A 19,005-nucleotide genomic window follows, 5' to 3' on the forward strand; every position below is an offset into this window, starting at 1 on the left:
GTATCAGGGTAAATGCCATATTTTTGGAATTTGTCAGCGCATTATCTTTCATAAGTCTTTGATATTTCAAGGAATCCAAAAAGGCTACGGGAGGTTTACAGTGCGAGGCCAATATTTTTATGGTTTTCAGGTTGTCTAAACAGAAGAAAAAGGGAGCAATTTGACTAAATTGGAATAAATGGATGGTATATTTTAAGCCTGGTTAATAAATGAGAATGATATATCATTCAGTTTCTGGCACAGGCATACTCAGGAAAAAGATATTCAGTTCGAAAATACATCATTCTCAACTTGATTGGTAAATTTTTCGAAAATTGCACAAAGTTTATATTTTAAGGTGGTTTAGAATTAAATTTGAGGTCCACATTTAATAGATGGATGCTAAAACAATTTCTCACGTGGCGGTAGACTGTTTGTAGTTTGTACAAAATTTGTATACCTATCTCATTTCTTTCCTAAATCATATCCTATTTCCCCCATATGCCCCCTTAACATTAACTCGTAAAGCCATTCCCCGGTAACTGATGAGTTCTACCGACAAGGGAGGATCGCAACAATAAAAAGGGACAGGTTAGGATGAAAACATTGCAATTGAACTCTAGCAACGCAAACAAAGTGGAGTGAGGCGCTGACAAAACACGTACAACGGTAACCAAAACAGACTTCACCCTTCTATTATTCTTAGTATAGCTCTACAAGAAGCTAAAACGTTAAAGAAAGGATGAAAGAGATATAGATCTAGAACGACAACATCTTACAAAAAAGCTAATGGCCGGTCCCAGCATTACAAAAAATAGCAAGATAAAGATACGGTTCAAGCAAGGTTTTAGATAATATCCTTACATAGATCTCAACAAAAACGACTTTAAGAAATATCACACATACAAGGTGGTTGGCACTGGTTCCAGCACTTTCAGGCACTTATACTTTATCGAATCAATACTACCACTTTTTATCATCTGATACAAAAACAATGGCATCAATAAAATGCCTCATCATTGCCTCATCAACAAAAGTAAGGCATTTGTTTGATACCATTATTGTTCTGTCAACTGACAAAGAGTGGTAGTATTGATCCGTTAAAGCATAAATGATGGAAAGTGCTTGAAACTGTTGTAAGCCACCTTAAATGACCCATAACGACGTAAACCGCATAATAAGCTTAGTCGCATAACGGAAAAGAGAAGCGGTCAAATTCAAAATAAGGAGGTTAGGCAAAGACCTTTGACTTCATAATTTGAAACAAGCGATGGTTAAACGCCGGGATCTATTCAGAGAGTATAATATCCTCTAATTCCTGGTAAATCCCCTACAAATGTACACAAAAGTAGCAGAAACACCGTGGGGAAAAGAGGTCAACATGGCGAAGGAGTCGGGCAGGCGTTCGGTAGTTTTGAACCATATTTGAATGCTCCTTCACCACACCCCTGAGCCCTAGCCACCGAGGGGAAAGGAGGTGTGATATTTTGTGCAAGAGTCACACAGCCTAGAAACGAGTATAAAAATGTTTACTTGTAGGCAATAAAAATGGTTACCATTTTACACTTGAAGGAGACTTAACTTGAAGTGCTTAAAGTGAAGTGTCAAAATAGCATTATAGAGCTTCTAGTTTTCAAATTTTTCTGGCGGAACATTCGGCGCTCGCAACCATTGCCTGGCCTCCGAAGAAAGTCTGTGCTTACTTCCCTGAAAAGTGGGAGCATAATCCCTTTGTATTACGTTTTTGGGTCATTACTTGGCCACTCTTTCTTTAAAGGTGTTGTAAAGGATAGTAAGAGCTGGTTTAAAAAATCGTCCCAAAATAATGTTTTGAGTCCCTGTGTAAGATCATAGCTCAAACAATAAGTGCCAAGATCAACATGACAACAAAGAAGCCAGAATTTGTACAGATACATGCTCTGTCGTTTAGGATAAACTTTAAGCCAACGTCAATTATTGAGTAATACTCGTCATCATAAGTCTGCTCTGGAAACAAAGTTCTCGTGGTTGGCCTTCTGGTTGTTCTTCGGTTGAAGGAAGGCACTGGTGCGGACGGCTTGGTCAACACCATCGTAGATTTTTTCTTCACATAAGGGGGCTCTGTTGTGGGAAGTGGCGTTGCTGCAATAGACAGTAAAATTTCTTAGACGGTATGAGTAATGACAGTTACAACCAATGTTTTTACCAAAGACTCATGACGTAGAAAAAGCTAAGGGGCATTCGTGGCGAGCCAGGTCGTTAACTAGATTCACATGTCAAAGGCGTCCTGAGACTACTAGCATCATCCAAGTAGAAAGTGTCTCTTGCGGATATAGAAGAAGGATAAAATGGTGCAGGCAACCTACTTAACGCGCTACATGTCTCCTTGTGGCTTAGCGATCAAGAAAACTCAGGGTGGGTGGGAAGGTCATAGTTGGCCTCTTTCATAGCTGGCTGGATTTTTAGGGTGGCAATTCTAAGGCCAAGCTACGTAAACAGCCAACTATCCATCCTTGTATAAGCTGGATTTTGAAAATGTTCATCTCGAATTTCAGATGTTATTTTATTTAGAGACAAAGTGTTTAATGTTCAAACAAAGTTGCTTTTGAGGCAGCGCACCAGGTGGACACCAGGACTGAGCGGGCCTAAGTAAGTGACTTACTGCAGGTGTAGAGGATATTCAGGTACTTCAACACGTTGGGACAATGATCACCCATCGTACTCTTATCCACAGTTATGTTGCACGTGACCTGACCAGAGCAAATGATGTTCGCCATTCTCGTCTTGTCCACTGGGTTGCAGTACTCTGCGCTGTTATTCCGACTGCAGACATGTGCCTCCTCGCGTGAGTATGTCGCCTTGTAAATTCTGATAACCTGAGGCCACAAACATGGAACATATATGACATCATTTTGGCAGGCAAATTTGCTTCTTATCGCGTCTACTTGATGCTTCGCTCCTGAAAGAACGCGTAGAATGTTTGTTAAAAGTCTATCTTTATTATCCAGAACAAAACTTTAATCAAGTTCGTGTTTCTAGGGCGAGATTCACAAAGGTAGTCCTAAGTTCAGATGTACCCCATGTATTGTTTATTGGCAATAGACTATTGTCAAGAAACACTCCTTAGGATACATGTTAACTTAGGAAGGCTTCGTGAATCTGGGGCGAGATTCAGGATGCGCTTCCAAGTTAAGATAACTATATGCCTATGGTTATCGTAACGATAGACTTTTGTATATCTAATACATATATCTGAACTTAAAAGGGATTTGTGAATCTGGCTTCTGAGGCCAGATTCAAAAAGCCCTCCTAAGAGATGTATCCTAAGTATTGTCTTTGAACGATGGTCTATTGTCATGATAACAATAGACTATTGTACAGAAACATTGAATACTTAGGATACATCTCAAGTTAGGAAGGCTTCGTGAATCTGGCCCCATGCCATGCACTGACTCTGCCAAGTCTGTGTTCTAGGTTAATACCTTAACTCATTCAGCGCGTATCTTCTGTGGTGCTGATTAGTATGTTGTACAAGGAGATTTAAGTCAACTTTCACCCGGTCACAGGAAAAGCACAAAGCAGTTGTTTTCTCTCGCATTTCTCTTTTCTCTTTACTTGATTGTATTTACTCCTCAGAATTTTTCTTTAACAACACTGTTTTGGTAAAAAGGATATTAAAAAAAAAATTCGCCCGATCTATAGGGACTACATTCAGAGGATTTTATGGTTTTTTTTCAACCAGTTGTTTAATCAGTGCTGAGAGTAAAATTAAATGCCATTTTCTTGCACGAAATGCTCTTAGAATACCAACAGGGACGTATCAAGTGATATCAGATTAGGATACGAATACGGGAGTGACTACGAGTAGGACGTTAAAATTTCACATCAATCACATCCCCAGAACTATCCCTTCTTCCCGTTGTTTACCAGCAGATATGGAGACCCTAGAAACAAGATTGGTGTGACAAGCAATTATCTAAACCACGCAAACTAGATTTGAAAAGTCGTACTTGTGGTCTGAACCTCGAACTCGTGGTCAAATCGGAAGGTCCCTAACTGATTACCGCCGACCGCTTAGCTCACCGAACTATCGTGCGGGCGTGCGGGAGGTCGCGGGTTCAAACTCCGGCCGGACCAACACTCAGGGTCTTTAAATAACTGAGGAGAAAGGGCTTTGAAATGACATCTTCAAACGGTTAGACTTTCTAGTCTTCTCGGATAAATACGATGAACCGTAACCGATAAATCCTTTTCACAACACTTGTTGCTAATAATCTGTTGGACGTTAAAGAACCCACACACTGTTTTAGAAGAGCAGTGGACGAAGTCCCTGATGTAGTGGTCTATCTCATCTCTGATTCACATTCATGCGTGGGTTGGGTGGGTGGGTGGGTGGGTGAGATCAAAAACATGGGCTGGTAGCTATAGCAGCTGCTAGTGGCGCCTTTACAAAAGAATTTTAAACCGCCGAGTTTTTGAGTATTTGATTTCTTTGTCCTCACTATTAATTATCATTTCTATTGTTTTTAATGTAAAAATTGTAGTATGATTCTATGCACTCTTATTATTCTTGTCTTTTGTTCTGTTCTACAAGTTAGTTGCACGTTATACGCAAGTTAGCTGCACGTGGCAGTGACCAACTCGAAAGCCTAAGCTCCTTTGGTCACTGCGCACATTTTACATTTGATATTTACGTAATTTAATGTTGTCTTAATGTTACTTTCGTGATGTATTGTAATTTCCTTTTGTAGTAAACTTTTGAAATAGTGCATAAATAAAAAAATCTGAAAAAACTCTGAAATCTGTTTACAACAAGGGAAGAACTTGCGAATTAAGCTCAATATTTTCGTATTTTATGTTGCAATCTATTTCCATCCACACCCAGATACTTATTTGTAGTTTCATGAAAACTGGTAGAAAAACATTAACAAATCTGATCACCATTATTTTTAGGTTTTCTTTGTTTTCAATATTACTTTAACCTTTTAAAGCAATACTTAAAATGTTTTACATGGTCCCTTTGAGGCTCGCTATTGGTGCCGTTTCGGATAGGAACACTTTCTTGGTTGAAAAATGGATTTGACTTTGAAACTTCCATATGGTTGCAGCTCCTAACAAAAGTTTGATGATTGCTTGCTATTTAGAAGGAAAACCGAAGGAATTCTGCTTTCAACTCAAACGATTTAGAAAGTTTCACTAATCATGGGACACTAGTTGTAGTGTTTCAATTTTCCTGTTCTAGAGGTTGTCTCCATTTGATGCGGCTAGTTTTTGTATTTTTTATCATCGCCGGTGTGATTAGAATCATCCTCTTTAATCACTGTAATCGGTTACAATCAAAAGATTTTTCGTCAAGGCCAAAATACTAATTCAAGCGAGTTCATTTAAGGGGTGTGGACTATTTTGTGTAATTTCTCGTTAAATACAAGGCGTCTGTACTCTCTACTGTTTAGCAGAAACACCGATCTGACTGAGGTAAGTCTGTCTGATAACATGAACGTATCAACGACTAAGTATATTAAAGGCTTCAAATATCTCCTTTTTATTACGGATGAGTTCAATTTGCCGGATTCTACAATGAGAATGAACTGAAGAGCCCTTGGGCTATTACTTTTTAAAACTTATCTCATAATTCTTACCGAGAACCTTACAAGAAATAATCAAATGAATGTTAATTGACGTTATCTCACTTCGTCTCCTTTTTTCAATATTGATTCAGTTCTATGTTGTACAAAACCTACCAGGCCGTGGAATAGCCACGAAACGTATATGTTCTACGAAGTATTGGCTATTATTTTCCAATTATGATAAATTACAATTCAATTATAATCGATCTGCAATATGAACTCGGTTTTAGCGTTGAATGAGTCACTCTGCGCTCTCGCTTTAATATAAGCTTTGATTTATCTAATCTCTTAGCTAATATTCACAATAGCTTTTGGAACATTGACGGTAAAAAGAGAAATGTTCAGTTGAGGGAATTAAAATCCAGGCCAGCAACCTTCATATAAAATGTTTTCGTTTCCAAGAAGGAAGATAACAGCTAAGAAAAAGGTTTTTATAGCATTTATCTTTCTTAGCGAACTTATCAAAGGCTCTTTGCTGAGATACAAGTTTCACAGAAATCGCATCGTATAATCCAAGATCATCCAATAGTAAATAGCTAAGGTCTGCATTATTCACTGGAAGAAAGCCCAAATAGTTTTTTCGCGAGTAGGTTGAACGTTGCGATCTCCTTGGCTATCCAGTGTTGCAACCTACAAATGTTTTCATTCCCAAGAGGACCCAAAATAAAAAAATTAAATTGGCAATGGCAATTTCACTGTCTATTTTTCACCACTCGAGAACAAACAGCATCACAGGAGGAAACTACCCCTGAAGAGCTTTCATTTCCGTAGCAAAAACAGGGATTTCATTGACGGCAGAGTAAAGGGCGAGAAACACAGCAACCAAAAATTCGTTGAAGTAAAGAGGTAAAAAACAGCCATTGTCATTTTATTCGGCCTATACAGTGACGACTCGGCCTTGCATTGCAATAGAGATGAGACGACAATTATTTTTCGATATAATCTAAGAAAAAAAAACTCATGTACCAGTGATGAATATGACCTAATTAGATCTGATTATTTTATCTTCAGCGGACATCTGACTCAGTCTAAAGAGAGGTGCACAGTTATTGATTTCAGGTGTAACCACCAATAAGTTCGTTTTTTTTATTATTTAATTTTAATACTGCAATGATCAACAGAACATATTTCATCCGAACCGTGATAGTAAAAAGGAAGGCTCCTAAGAACGCAGTACCTCCACGTTGGGAATAGATCTTGACAGACGACCAGCTCTTACAAATGTGAAAAGTGATAACTCCAATTCCGAAAGTTTGATATTAAGACGTTAATACTTTAAATTTGTGGCCACGATAGTTTTTTGTACGGACCAAACAGCAAATAATTTCGGCTTCAGCTCTTTGAAGTGAAGTTAAAATTTTGGAGAAAAGCACTCAAAATCGAGATAAGTTGTAAATGCTTTTTTTATATCACTGATAAGGATCTTTCTCATATTCACTTCAACAGCGTTGCTAATTAGAATACGAAGAATATTGTTAAATTTTGTAGAAATCATTGTGCCTTGGAAACCAACGCTGTTTATGATATGTTCTCGTTTTAGTAATAGTAAACAGAAAGAAAGAAAAACTTCCTTAATTTATTCTTACTGCAACATACAGACTTTTGTCTTAAATCATATTCTTGCTTTTACGAATAAATTTCTTGATACGTTTGAGTACGTCAAACAGCGGAACAGGAAAGTATGTAAGTATATCATCCATAAAATAAGCTGACAAAAATTATTTCATGATGTATTGACAATAGCGACTACACTGTAAAAAAACCTGTGTCCCTTATCCTGTTTACTTAAACTGGTTTCAGAGAATTTGGTCCTTAAAAACTTAAATCGGTTGCCTGACAAAATGAAGCCTTTAACAGTAGATACTTAAAACTGTTCAGTACATTTTGCAAAGTGAAACGAAATCGAAATCACAGGGATTCTACTTCTACAATTTGGCGTCCTATTTCCCGAAGCTGTGATAAATCATTGTCTCCAGCGACCATCTTTTTGAAATCCATCGCTATCAAACACTGCTTCCCCAATCTTTCGCAAGAGAGCCATAGATTTTTAGGGAGCCATGACTAGACACACAAAATTCTGCGCGCTCCACAATACAAATACGTCAAGATTACCTCTTGTTTATCAGCAGGAAAATACAAATACAACACATGACTTCCAGTGTGTGATTACAATAAACCTTAAGAGAAACTACAGAGGAAGACCTTACCATTCTGTAACAGAGGCAGTTTCTCAACAGATATCAACAAAAATAACCCTTGAAGAAGTAAATAATTCAAACGCTGCATTTTGTCGGTTGGCGTCAGTATATTTTTACCGAGAAGGTAAAAATAAAAATTTCGTTCGAGGCACGGTCGCAACAGGACCTCAACTAAAAGCACTATCACTTTAAGCCGCATTAAATGAAAAACGTGCTAAGACTTGTCCTTTTGCTCCAATGAAATTTCTCCATCTTCAATGCTTTAAACTCATTTAGGTGACCGCGTGTGTTCATCAATAAAAACTGTCAAACAGCTTTGTCTCTGCGCCTTTACGCTAAAAACCTACAGGCCTTTAGCATGATGAAACTCAATCATCGAAACTGACGATACTAATGATAGCACATTTTTGACGTTGCTGTAATTTTCCCGTTTAAATTTCTTTCTTTTTTTGCTGTTTCTAGTTCAGCTTATCTTTAAGGACCAGCAAAATTATATTATACCCAATGCTAATCTCTTTCTTACCACTTATGAACAGCTTTCTCAACAGCGACAACATTTTCACCCAAGAATTTGCTAATGATGTTAAGATCATTTGTTTTGTAAGATTAGGCTACTCTACCAAACAGATGAAATTTTCACAGTTCTTGTAACAGGAATATTCTCGTTTAAAACAAAAAACGTTTTTCTGTAACTAAATGTGTTTTTTTTTTATCCCAAAGCGAATCGCCGTCAATTTCAAATGTTTACAAAGACTTGCTTTTGATAAATTAGGACTTCCCTACCTACAGTGAATCTTGCTAGAATGGCGACAGAATTACAGTTAAAGAATTTTTACACTGCAAATTCCCAAACCATAATGTGTTACAAATTAAGAGAGTGCTTAAATTCAGGCTCGTTACAACAAGCAACCAACCGGTTTAGCATGAGCTGAAAACCCTTATTTTTCAGTTTAAAACTTAAGTTTACTCAAGACAATAAAGCAAATCATATGCACTTATTGACTGAGTGGGAGAGCCGGACGGAAAAATATCTGGCTGCGGTCCGTACACCATGACCGAGAACCAAATGCCCGACCTAACTCACTCAATAAGTATTTTATCATATGACATGGATTGTTTCAAAAAAAATTAACTTATTTGATCTTTGAATGTGACACGGTTAAATGTGTATATGAGCAGCGTGAAGGACACCGATGAAAATCTAAAATAAAAAGTGAAACAAAAGACAGAAACAAAGAACAATCAACAGACACTTTATCTCTTTTAAGTCTTTGTTAAAAAGTCCGATTATTGCACTGAAAACAAAAAGAATGTGTAAAATTTCTGTGTCTTTAACTACACATGTCCAACAATGGAACGAAATTGGGAAAAGTGATAATTTCGATTTATTGCTTGCTTGCACGAACACATTGGCGGAAAAGTTAAATTAAAAGTTGAAGAAAAAAGGCAATAAAAATTGCCAAAAATGGTTTCTCAACAGAGGCACTTAGCTCAGATGATTAGTGGAGGATCGTCCCACTCTTCAAGAGCTCCGCTTTTTTTGAGGTTTGCGATAACAACTTGCCTATCTAGTGTTTTCCCATTGGCTTGTTCAAGAACCAGATCTCCCTTCTGGCCGTCGGCGGTAATTGATGGCAAGAAAGAATGGACTCTCCGGTTTTTTTGTACTATCCGGACGCCGGTAAAGAAAAAAAAGTGTTGAAAACAAAGCCGGCCATCTTTGATTCCCAGTGACGTAGGCTTTTGGGCTGAAAGCTCGATTTTGCTCATTCTTATCGCCGTGGCGAGCTTTCGAGTGCGTCTCTATCATCCATTCAAGATATTCTTCTTGGGAGGCATCATCGGCTTTCAGGGCATTGCAATGTCTCCAAGCGTTATGTTTTGCTCGGTGACCAAAGTGCAGGGTTATCAGGAAACACATTGTACGGGACAAAACTTCAGGATCGTGGATGCCAAACTGGTTTTGGGCAAAAATGCTGTCGATGTCGTCGTCTGCAAGAGCCTTCGTTGTGTGGGGATGGTTTCCTTTACCTTGTTTTCTGAGTTCACTTCGTTTTGGCTACAATACATCTCTGGACCGTCTTAAATTCGTCGTCTTTGAGGATGTTCATCTTTGACTTATTGTCGTCCAGGTATCTCTGGATACTTCTCGAGAAAATTAGGAAAGCGTGTCTGTGTACCCGGTTTTGTGTTTTACGTACATTCATGTAAACATTTCTCAGCAATTTGTCCAGTTCACTGCAAGGAAAGTTTGTGACTCGTTTGGTTTCTTCTTCAAGAAACTTACAAAAAAACTATTCATGTCGCACTTAGTTTTCTTTACGATGTTTCCTTGTTTAGCCCAGGGATGAATTCTTTGACGTTTTCATCTGAAAGAATTTTGGACTTAATTGCTTGTTCCAAAAGTTCGCTATCCGAAAGTCCACCTGGACAAATCTCGCTTTTGTAGTGCTCACTACTGTCGCTTATTTTATTCGAAAGATTTATTGAAGAAAATTGTTGCAAACATAATTATATAGATACGAGGTTGTTGGAGCGGGACCGGGCGGCTAATTTACCGGACCGGCTCACTTCAACCTGTTTTGCTCTGCTCAAGTCACCTTACGATGCTATTTTCTTTTGAATTGCGTCAGCGGGGCCGTACAGGTCATGTGATAAATATATCTTATTCGATGGTTTTACATATAATACGCGCGGACATTTTGCAAGTTGCGTGGTATTTCGGGGCGAGGAAAAATACGACCAATGAGCAAAATGTCCGCGAGTATTATATGTAAAACCATCGAATAAGAGATTTATTATTCAACTACAAAAATATTTTGTTATTTTGGCCTTTCTTTTCTAGAAAGAGTGTTGAAATACACCGGCATTGTGTATCTGTCCATCGGTTTCGGTGTGTGTGAATGACGTAAACAACAAAGAAAGCCAGTGAAGTGTCTGTCCGTATTTGTTCTGTTGTAAACCGGTCAAACTGGGTCACTACAGTGTATTACGGTCTCATATTTTGCGTGTTCTCTTGACCTTATTTGGCGAAATGACATAATAGTGGAATAATAAATTAGCGTATTGTCTGATCTTCACAAAAATAAAACTTTATATGGTTTGACGCGCGTACAATCATTCGACCGTTTCCGACGTTCCTGAACTCTTTCGAGGAATGCAGAAGACTTTCAAAGTGTTTTTAGGGAGATTCCGAAGTGTTTAATGATACCCCAAATATATTTTAATATCCATGTCAAACTGGCCCTAGGGACAACCCACAAATCCCCTCTTCTCTCAAACAATGTTTATCGAAAAGAACAGCCAATACAGCCGACGGTCAACATTGTCTAGGAGCGAAGAGAGAGGGCTTTCACGAATTCCTTTTCTAAAATTACTAAACGGGAAACTGTTTCAAGACTTTTGTTGAGGATTTATGCTATGCCATACCTGAAAAACGCAAGAAATTACTATGGATACGCCCATTCTTGTCAGCTGTTTAGCAAAATATTCTTCTTCAAAACCGGAGAGAACAAATGTGTTTTTTTTTTTTTTTTTTTTTCCAAGTGATAATCCACGAATCATAATGGATTTCATTGATAACTTTTTCTTCTTTTTTCATGATCTTGTGACATTTACGTTCTAAAGATCTTTGTTTAAGATTTGTTTTTTTACACAGCAGAAATCGTCTGTCCCATCAAAGACAAGGATGAAACGTAAATATGGCAACACCAAGCCAAGCGTTCGGCACCTCTGGTTGTTAGAGTCTACCCGATATAATCCTTCCTCAGTTCTTACTCGTTTTTCAAGAATCACAAAGGTTAAAGTGTTATTTGCAGAAATAGGTTATGCTAAAATTTCGAATAAAAAGAGAAAAAATAAGTAAAAAAATCCCATTGTACTAAAGCTAGTGGGTGTAGGGGGTTATTTTATTAAGAAACAGTGGTAATAGGTCCACGATGGAATTAAAACGAATATAAAGTGGAGAACAAAAAAGAAAAAAAAACAAGATATAATATTTTTTTCTTGGTTGATCTGAAAATAAGGAATGTTTTCTAGGATAACAAATTCGGCGAATTTCCTAACTGGTACCATCACTTGGTATTATTATTTGGCTTTATTTTCCCAGGTTGGCATACAGGTTGGATTACCAACGGTCACTTGTAAATGCTTTATTAACATTCTTATCCAACTAAATTTCCATGTACACTTTAAAAGCGGTTTATTTGGCTCAATAAATATGCGTTATTGACCAAGCGTGAGGTCAAGATGGCTGGATATTGGCCAAGTTCTTTTTTTGCGTTTTTATGGACCGAGACGAAGTCGAGGTCCATAAAAACGCCAAAAAAAGAACGAGGCCAATATCCAGCCATCTTGACCGAACAACCTTGGTCAATAAAGGATTTATTATATGGCTTTACCTTCAAGTTAAAACTACAACAACAAAACAAAACAGGACATAAAACTGCTTTACTCGGAAAGAAATTTTTCATAGCCGGCCGGTGCAAGATTTGTTTTCAGTGCATTTTTGGATTAGCATGTAATCGTGGAAAACAAGGAATCCTAAATTATCTTAGGGCTTTAACTTTATAATGGCTTAAAGGGAGTATACAATTATTGAGAACGAAAAATTTAGATTTTCGCAAGAACGGAAAGATTTGAATAGAATCCGGCAAACTCGCCATTTTCAGCCGATCGCGCGGTGGCGTAAATAATAAACATTTTACACAGTTTTCGGCTTCCAATCATTAATTCTTGAATGAAACAATAGATTTTGAGATTATATGCAAACATAAACCGAAAATAAAAGAGCAGGTAAATCAGAAAACTGGGCGAAACTTTGCTAAGATTTTGTTGTTTACAACAAGCAAGACGCGGCTAAATTAAAAACGTGAACTTCTTCGGCGAACTTGAGAAAAATACTTTTCTGAACTGCTCTAAACACTTAACGCAACTTCCACTACGCTATGATTTAAATACAGTCATTGCAAACCTAGAGAATTTATCAATTTGGCACTCGACTTGAGACAATAAGTTTTACAAAATCAACTCTATCTAAAATACTACTCGCAGAGCAACTCACCGGTTCAACTCACATTCATTGTAGCTGAAACAAAATTTTCACTGCACCAGGACGATTCCATTCTCTTTCCTTTCCTTTAGGCAAATGTTGAGAGTTTACCGAACTTTTTAATTAGCGTTTTCCCCCAAAACAACGAGAAAATCGAAGAAAAGATTGCATTGTTGTTGGGATTAAACTTTCCATGCCAAGCGAACGGGCAACGGGTAATCCCGAGCGGGCAAGATAGCTCCATCTTGCCCGCTCGGGTACCCAATCACAGCGCAGGATTTGACTCATCTTGCCCGCTCGCGGAGCCAGCCATATAATAATATGGCTTAACAGCGTCTTAGAGGTCGTAATTTCCGTCGTCAAAGACCTGTACCACTCCTTCATTCCATGTTGGTAACTTTTTCTCGGTCGTTCAACCAATTTAGCTCCTTTTGTACATTTATAACCATTTTTCTTATGAATTGGCGGTTTTGACAACGACTGGATAGAGCTCTGTGTTTAATCGTCGCATGTTCTCAAAGGTCGTTCCTTTATTATGTGTTCGGTGGATTTCGCTGTCTCTTTATTTTAAATCTTACCTCTAAGTATGTTTGTTTTGCGACTATGCTGCTTATGCTGCAAGAAATATGACATCACGTCAAGGGGGTATCTGGGTAAATGCCATATTTTTGGAATTTGTCAGCGCTTTATCTTTAATAAGTCTTCGACATTTCAAGGAATCCAAAAAGGTTACGTGAGGTTTGCAGTGCGAGGCCAATATTTTTATGATTTTCAGGTTGTCTAAACAGAAGAAAAAGGGAGCAATTTTACTAAATTGGAATAAATGGATAGTATATTTTAAGCCTGGTTAATAAATGAGAATGATTATCATTCAGTTTCTGGCACAGGCATACTCAGGAAAAAGATATTCAGTTCGAAAATACGTCATTCTCAATTGGTAAATTTTTCGAAAATTGGAAAAAGTTTATATTTTAAGATGGTTTAGAATTAAATTTGAGGTCCACATTTAATAGATGGATGCTAAAACAATTTCTCACGTGGCGGTAGACTGTTTGGTAGTGTGTACAAAATTTTTATACCTATCTCATTTCTTTCCTAAATCATATCCTATTCCCCCCATGTGCCCCCTTAACATTAACTCGTAAAGCCATTCCCGGTAACTGATGAGTTCTACCGACATAGCTCAAACAATAAGTGCCAAGATCGACATGACAACAAAGAAGCCAGAATTTGTACAGATACATGCTCTGTCGTTTAGGATAAACTTTAAGCCAACGTCAATTATTGAGTAATACTCGTCATCATAAGTCTGCACTGGAAACAAAGTTCTCGTGGTTGGTCTTCTGGTTGTTCTTCGGTTGAAGGAAGGCACTGGTGAGGACGGCTTGGTCAACACCATCGTAGATTTTTTCTTCACATAAGGGGGCTCTGTTGTGGGAGGTGGCGTTGCTGCAATAAACAGTAAAATTTCTTAGACGGTATGAGTAATGAACGTTACAACCAATGTTTTTACCAAAGACTCATGACGTAGAAAAAGCTAAGGGGCATTCGTGGCGAGCCAGGTCGTTAACTAGATTCACATGTCAAAGGCGTCCTGAGACTACTAGCATCATCCAAGTAGAAAGTGTCTCTTGTGGATATAGAAGAGGGATAAAATGGTGCGGGCAACAAATACAATACAATACAATATTTATTTTTCCATATACAACAATTATACAGATGGAACCTACTTAACGCGCTACATGTCTCCTTGTGGCTTAGCGATCAAGAAAACTCAGGGTGGGTGGGAAGGTCATAGTTGGCCTCTTTCATAGCTGGATGGATTTTTAGGATGGCAATTCCAAGGCCAAACTACGTAAACAGCCAACTATCCATCCTTGTATAAGCTGGATTTTGAAAATGTTCATCTCGAATTTCAGATGTTATTTTATTTAGAGACAAAAGTGTTTAATGTTCAAACAAAGTTGCTTTTGAGGCAGCGTACCAGGTGGACACCACGACTGAGTGGACCTAAGTAAGTGACTTACTGCACGTGTAGACGATATTCAGGTACTTCAACACGTTGGGACAATGATCACCCATCGTACTCTTATCCACAGTTATGTTGCACGTGACCTGACCAAAGCAAATGCTGTTCGCCATTTTCGTCTTGTCCACTGGGTTGCAGTATTCTGCGCTGTTATTCCGACTGCAGATATGTGCCTCCTCGGATGAGTATGTCGCCTTGTAAATTCTGATAACCTGAGGCCAGAAACATGGAACATACATGACATCATTTTGGCAGGCAAATTTGCTTCTTATCCTCGCGTCTACTTGATGTTTCGCTCCTGAAAGAACGCGTAGAATGTTTGTTAAAAGTCTATCTTTATTATCCAGAACAAAACTTTAATCAAGTTCGTGTTTCTAGGGCGAGATTCACAAAGGTAGTCCTAAGTTCAGATGTACCCCATGTATTGTTTATTGGCAATAGACTATTGTCAAGAAACACTCCTTAGGATACATGTTAACTTAGGAAGGCTTCGTGAATCTGGGGCGAGATTCAGGATGCGCTTCCAAGTTAAGATAACTATATGCCTATAGTTATCGTAACGATAGACTTTTGTATATCTAATACATATATCTGAACTTAAAAGGGATTTGTGAATCTGGCTTCTGAGGCCAGATTCAAAGAGCCCTCCTAAGAGATGTATCCTAAGTATTGTCTTTGAACGATGGTCTATTGTCATGATAACAATAGACTATTGTACAGAAACATTGAATACTTAGGATACATCTCAAGTTAGGAAGGCTTCGTGAATCTGGCCCCATGCCATGCACTGACTCTGCCAAGTCTGTGTTCTAGGTTAATACCTTAACTCATTCAGCGCGTATCTTCTGTGGTGCTGATTAGTATGTTGTACAAGGAGATTTAAGTCAACTTTCACCCAGTCACAGAAAAAGCACCAAGCAGTTGTTTTCTCTCGCATTTCTCTTTTCTCTTTACTTGATTGTATTTACTCCTCAGAATTTTTCTGTAACAACACTGTTTTGGTAAAAGGGATATTAAAAAAAAAATTCGCCCGATCTATAGGGACTACATTCATAGGATTTTATGGTTTTTTTCAACCAGTTGTTTAATCAGTGCTGAGAGTAAAATTAAATGCTATTTTCTTGCACGAAATGCTCTTAGAATACCAACAGGGACGTATCAAGTGATATCAGATTAGGGTACGAATACGGGAGTGAGTACGAGTAGGACGTTAAAATTTCACATCAATCACATCCCCAGAACTATCCCTTCTTCCCGTTGTTTACCAGCAGATATGGAGACCCTAGAAACAAGATTGGTGTCACAAGCGGTTATCTAAACCACGCAAACTAGATTTGAAAAGTCGTACTTGTGGTCTGAATCTCGAACTCGTGGTCAAATCGGAAGGTCCCTAACTGATTACCGCCGACCGCTTAGCTCATTTGGAAGAGCACTGAACTATCGTGCGGGCGTGCGGGAGGTCGCGGGTTCAAACTCCGGCCGGACCAACACTCAGGGTCTTTAGAGGAGAAAGTGTTTTGAAATGACATCTTCAAACGGTTAGCCTTTCTAGTCTTCTCGGATAAGTACGATGAACCGTAACCGATAAATCCTTTTCACAACACTTGTTGCTAATAATCTGTTGGACGTTAAAGAACCCACACACTGTTTTAGAAGAGCAGTGGACGAAGTCCCCGATGTAGTGGTCTATCTCATCTCTGATTTCATTTGCCTTTCACATTCACGCGTGGGTTGGGTGGGTGGGCGGGTGGGTGAGATCAAAAACATGGGCTGGTAGCTATAGCAGCTGCTAGTGGCGCCTTTACAAAAGAATTGTAAACCGCCGAGTATTTGAGTATTTGATTTCTCTGCCCTCACTATTAATTATCATTTCTATTGTTTTTAATGTAAAAATTGTAGTATGATTCTATGCACTCTTATTATTCTTGTCTTTTGTTCTGTTCTACAAGGTAGTTGCACGTTATACGCCAGTAAGCTGCACGTGACAGTGACCAACTCGAAAGCCTAAGCTCCCTTTGTCACTGCGCACATTTTACCTTTGATATTTATGTAATTTAATGTTGGCTTAATGTTACTTTCGTGATGTATTGTAATTTCCTTTTGTAGTAAACCTTTGAAATAGTGCATAAATAAAAAAATCTGAAAAAAATCTGAAATCTGTTTACAACAAGGGAAGAACTTGACGAATTAAGCTCAATATTTTCGTATTTTATGTTGCAATCTATTTCCATCCACACCCAGATACTTATGTGCAGTTTCATGAAAACTGGTAGAGAAACATTAACAAACCTGATCACCATTATTTTTAGGTTTTTTTTGTTTTCAATATTACTTTAACCTTTTGAAGCAATACTTAAAATGTTTTACATAGTCCCTTTGAGGCTCGCTATTGGTGCCGTTTCGGATAGGAACACTTTCGTGGTTGAAAAATGGATTTGACTTTGAAACTTGCATATGGTTGCAGTTCCTAACAAAAGTTTGATGATTGCTTACTATTAAGAAGGAAAACCGAAGGAATTCTGCTTTCAACTAAAACGATTTAGAAAGTTTCACTAATCATGGGACACTAGTTGTAGTGTTTCAAAATTTCCTGTTCTAGAGGTTGTCTCCATTTGATGCGGCTGGTTTTTGTATTTTTTGTCATCGCCGGCGTGATTAGAATCATCCTCTTTAATCACTGAAATCCGTTACAATCAAATGAGTTTCCTCAAGGCCAAAATACTAATTCAAGTGAATTCGTTTAAGGGGGGCAGACTATTTTGTCTAATCTCTCATTAAATACAAGGCGTCTGTACTCTCTACTGTACAGCAGAAACACCGAGCTGTCTGAGGCAAGTCTGCCTGATAACATGAACGTATAAACGACTGAGTATATTTAAGGCTTCAAATACCTCCTTTTTATTACGGGTGAGTTCAATTTGCCGCATTCTACAATGAGAATGAACAGAAGAGCCCTTGGGCTATTACTTTTTAATTAAAACTTATCTGATAATTCTTACCGAGAAACTTACAAGAAATAATCAAATGAATGTTAATTGACGTTATCTCACTTCGTCTCCTTTTTTCAATATTGATTCAGTTCTATGTTGTACAAAACCTACCAGGCCGTGGAAATAGCCACGAAACGTATATGTTCTACGAAGTATTGGCTATTATTTTCCAATTATAATAAATTACGATTCAATTATAATCGATCTGCAATATGAACTCGGCTTTAGCGTTGAATGAGTCACTCTGCGCTCTCGCTTTAATATAAGCTTTGATTCATCTAATCTCTTAGCTAATATTCACAAAAGCTTTTGGAACATTGCGACGGTAAAAAAGAGAAATGTTCAGTTGAGGGAACTAAAATCCAGGCCAGCAACCTTCATATAAAATGTTTTCGTTTCCAAGAAGGAAGATAACAGCTAAGAAAAAGGTTTTTATAGCATTTATCTTTCTTAGCGAACTTATCAAAGGCTCTTTCCTGAGATACAAGTTTCACAGAAATTGCATCGTATAATCCAATAGTAAATAGCTGAGGTCTGCATTATTCACTGGAAGAAAGCCCAAATAGTTTTTTCGCGAGTAGGTTAAACGTTGCCATCTCCTTGGCTATCCAGTGTTGCAACCTACAAATGTTTTCATTCCCAATAGGACCCAAAATAAAAAAAATTAAATTGGCAATGGCAATTTCACTGTCTGTTTTTCACCACTCGAAAACAAACACCATCACAGGAGGAAACTATCCCTGAAGAGCTTTCATTTCCGTAGCAAAAACAGGGATTTCATTGACGAGTAAAGTGCGAGAAACACAGCAACCAAAAATTCGTTGAAGCCTATACAGTGACGACTCGGCCTTGCATTGCAATATAGATGAGACGACAATTATTTTTCGATATAATCTAACACAAAAAACCTATGTGCTCGTGATGAATATGACCAAATTAGATCTGATTATTTTATCTTCAGCGGACATCTGACTCAGTCTAAAGAGAGGTGCACAGTTATTGATTTCAGGTGTAACCGCCAATAAGTTCGTTTTTTTTATTATTTAATACTGCAATGATCAACAGAACATTTTTCATCCGAACCGTGATAGTAAAAGGGAAGGCTCATAAGAACGCAGTACCTCCACGTTGGGAATAGATCTTGACAGACGAT

The 19,005-nt window shown here is 38.0% G+C and overlaps 2 protein-coding genes across 2 annotated transcripts in view; both read right to left on the minus strand.

Moving 5' to 3' along the window:
* Positions 1-1,221: 1,221 nt before the first annotated feature.
* LOC146482136 (uncharacterized) lies at positions 1,222-7,893 on the minus strand. The gene is made up of 3 exons (XM_085107426.1): positions 7,793-7,893; positions 2,621-2,834; positions 1,222-2,100 (listed from the first exon to the last, which is right to left on the minus strand). Exons 1-3 carry the CDS (start codon positions 7,793-7,795, stop codon positions 1,835-1,837), a joined length of 483 nt encoding a protein of 160 aa, XP_084963552.1. The 5' UTR covers positions 7,796-7,893; the 3' UTR covers positions 1,222-1,834.
* A 5,260-nt stretch (positions 7,894-13,153) lies between these two features.
* LOC146482137 (uncharacterized) overlaps positions 13,154-19,005 on the minus strand; it is a 51,102-nt gene continuing 45,250 nt past the window's right edge. The window contains exons 6-7 of the mRNA XM_085107363.1: positions 14,861-15,160; positions 13,154-14,282 (exon numbers count right to left, since the gene is read on the minus strand). Coding sequence (XP_084963489.1) covers positions 14,017-14,282; positions 14,861-15,160 — 566 coding nt within the window. The 3' untranslated portion in view covers positions 13,154-14,016. The remainder of the gene's footprint in view (positions 14,283-14,860; positions 15,161-19,005) is intronic.

Source organism: Pavona decussata, unplaced genomic scaffold, assembly GCF_977016875.1.
Source record: "Pavona decussata unplaced genomic scaffold, jaPavDecu1.1 SCAFFOLD_47, whole genome shotgun sequence".
Taxonomy (NCBI): Eukaryota; Metazoa; Cnidaria; class Anthozoa; order Scleractinia; family Agariciidae; genus Pavona; species Pavona decussata.

Bases quoted from the DNA above. Each gene is read 5' to 3' on its own strand.
- LOC146482136 (XM_085107426.1), bottom strand. The intron at 2,101-2,620 runs GTAAGTCACTTA...TGTCTATTGCAG, and splicing joins GAATATCCTCTACACCTGCA to CAACGCCACTTCCCACAACA.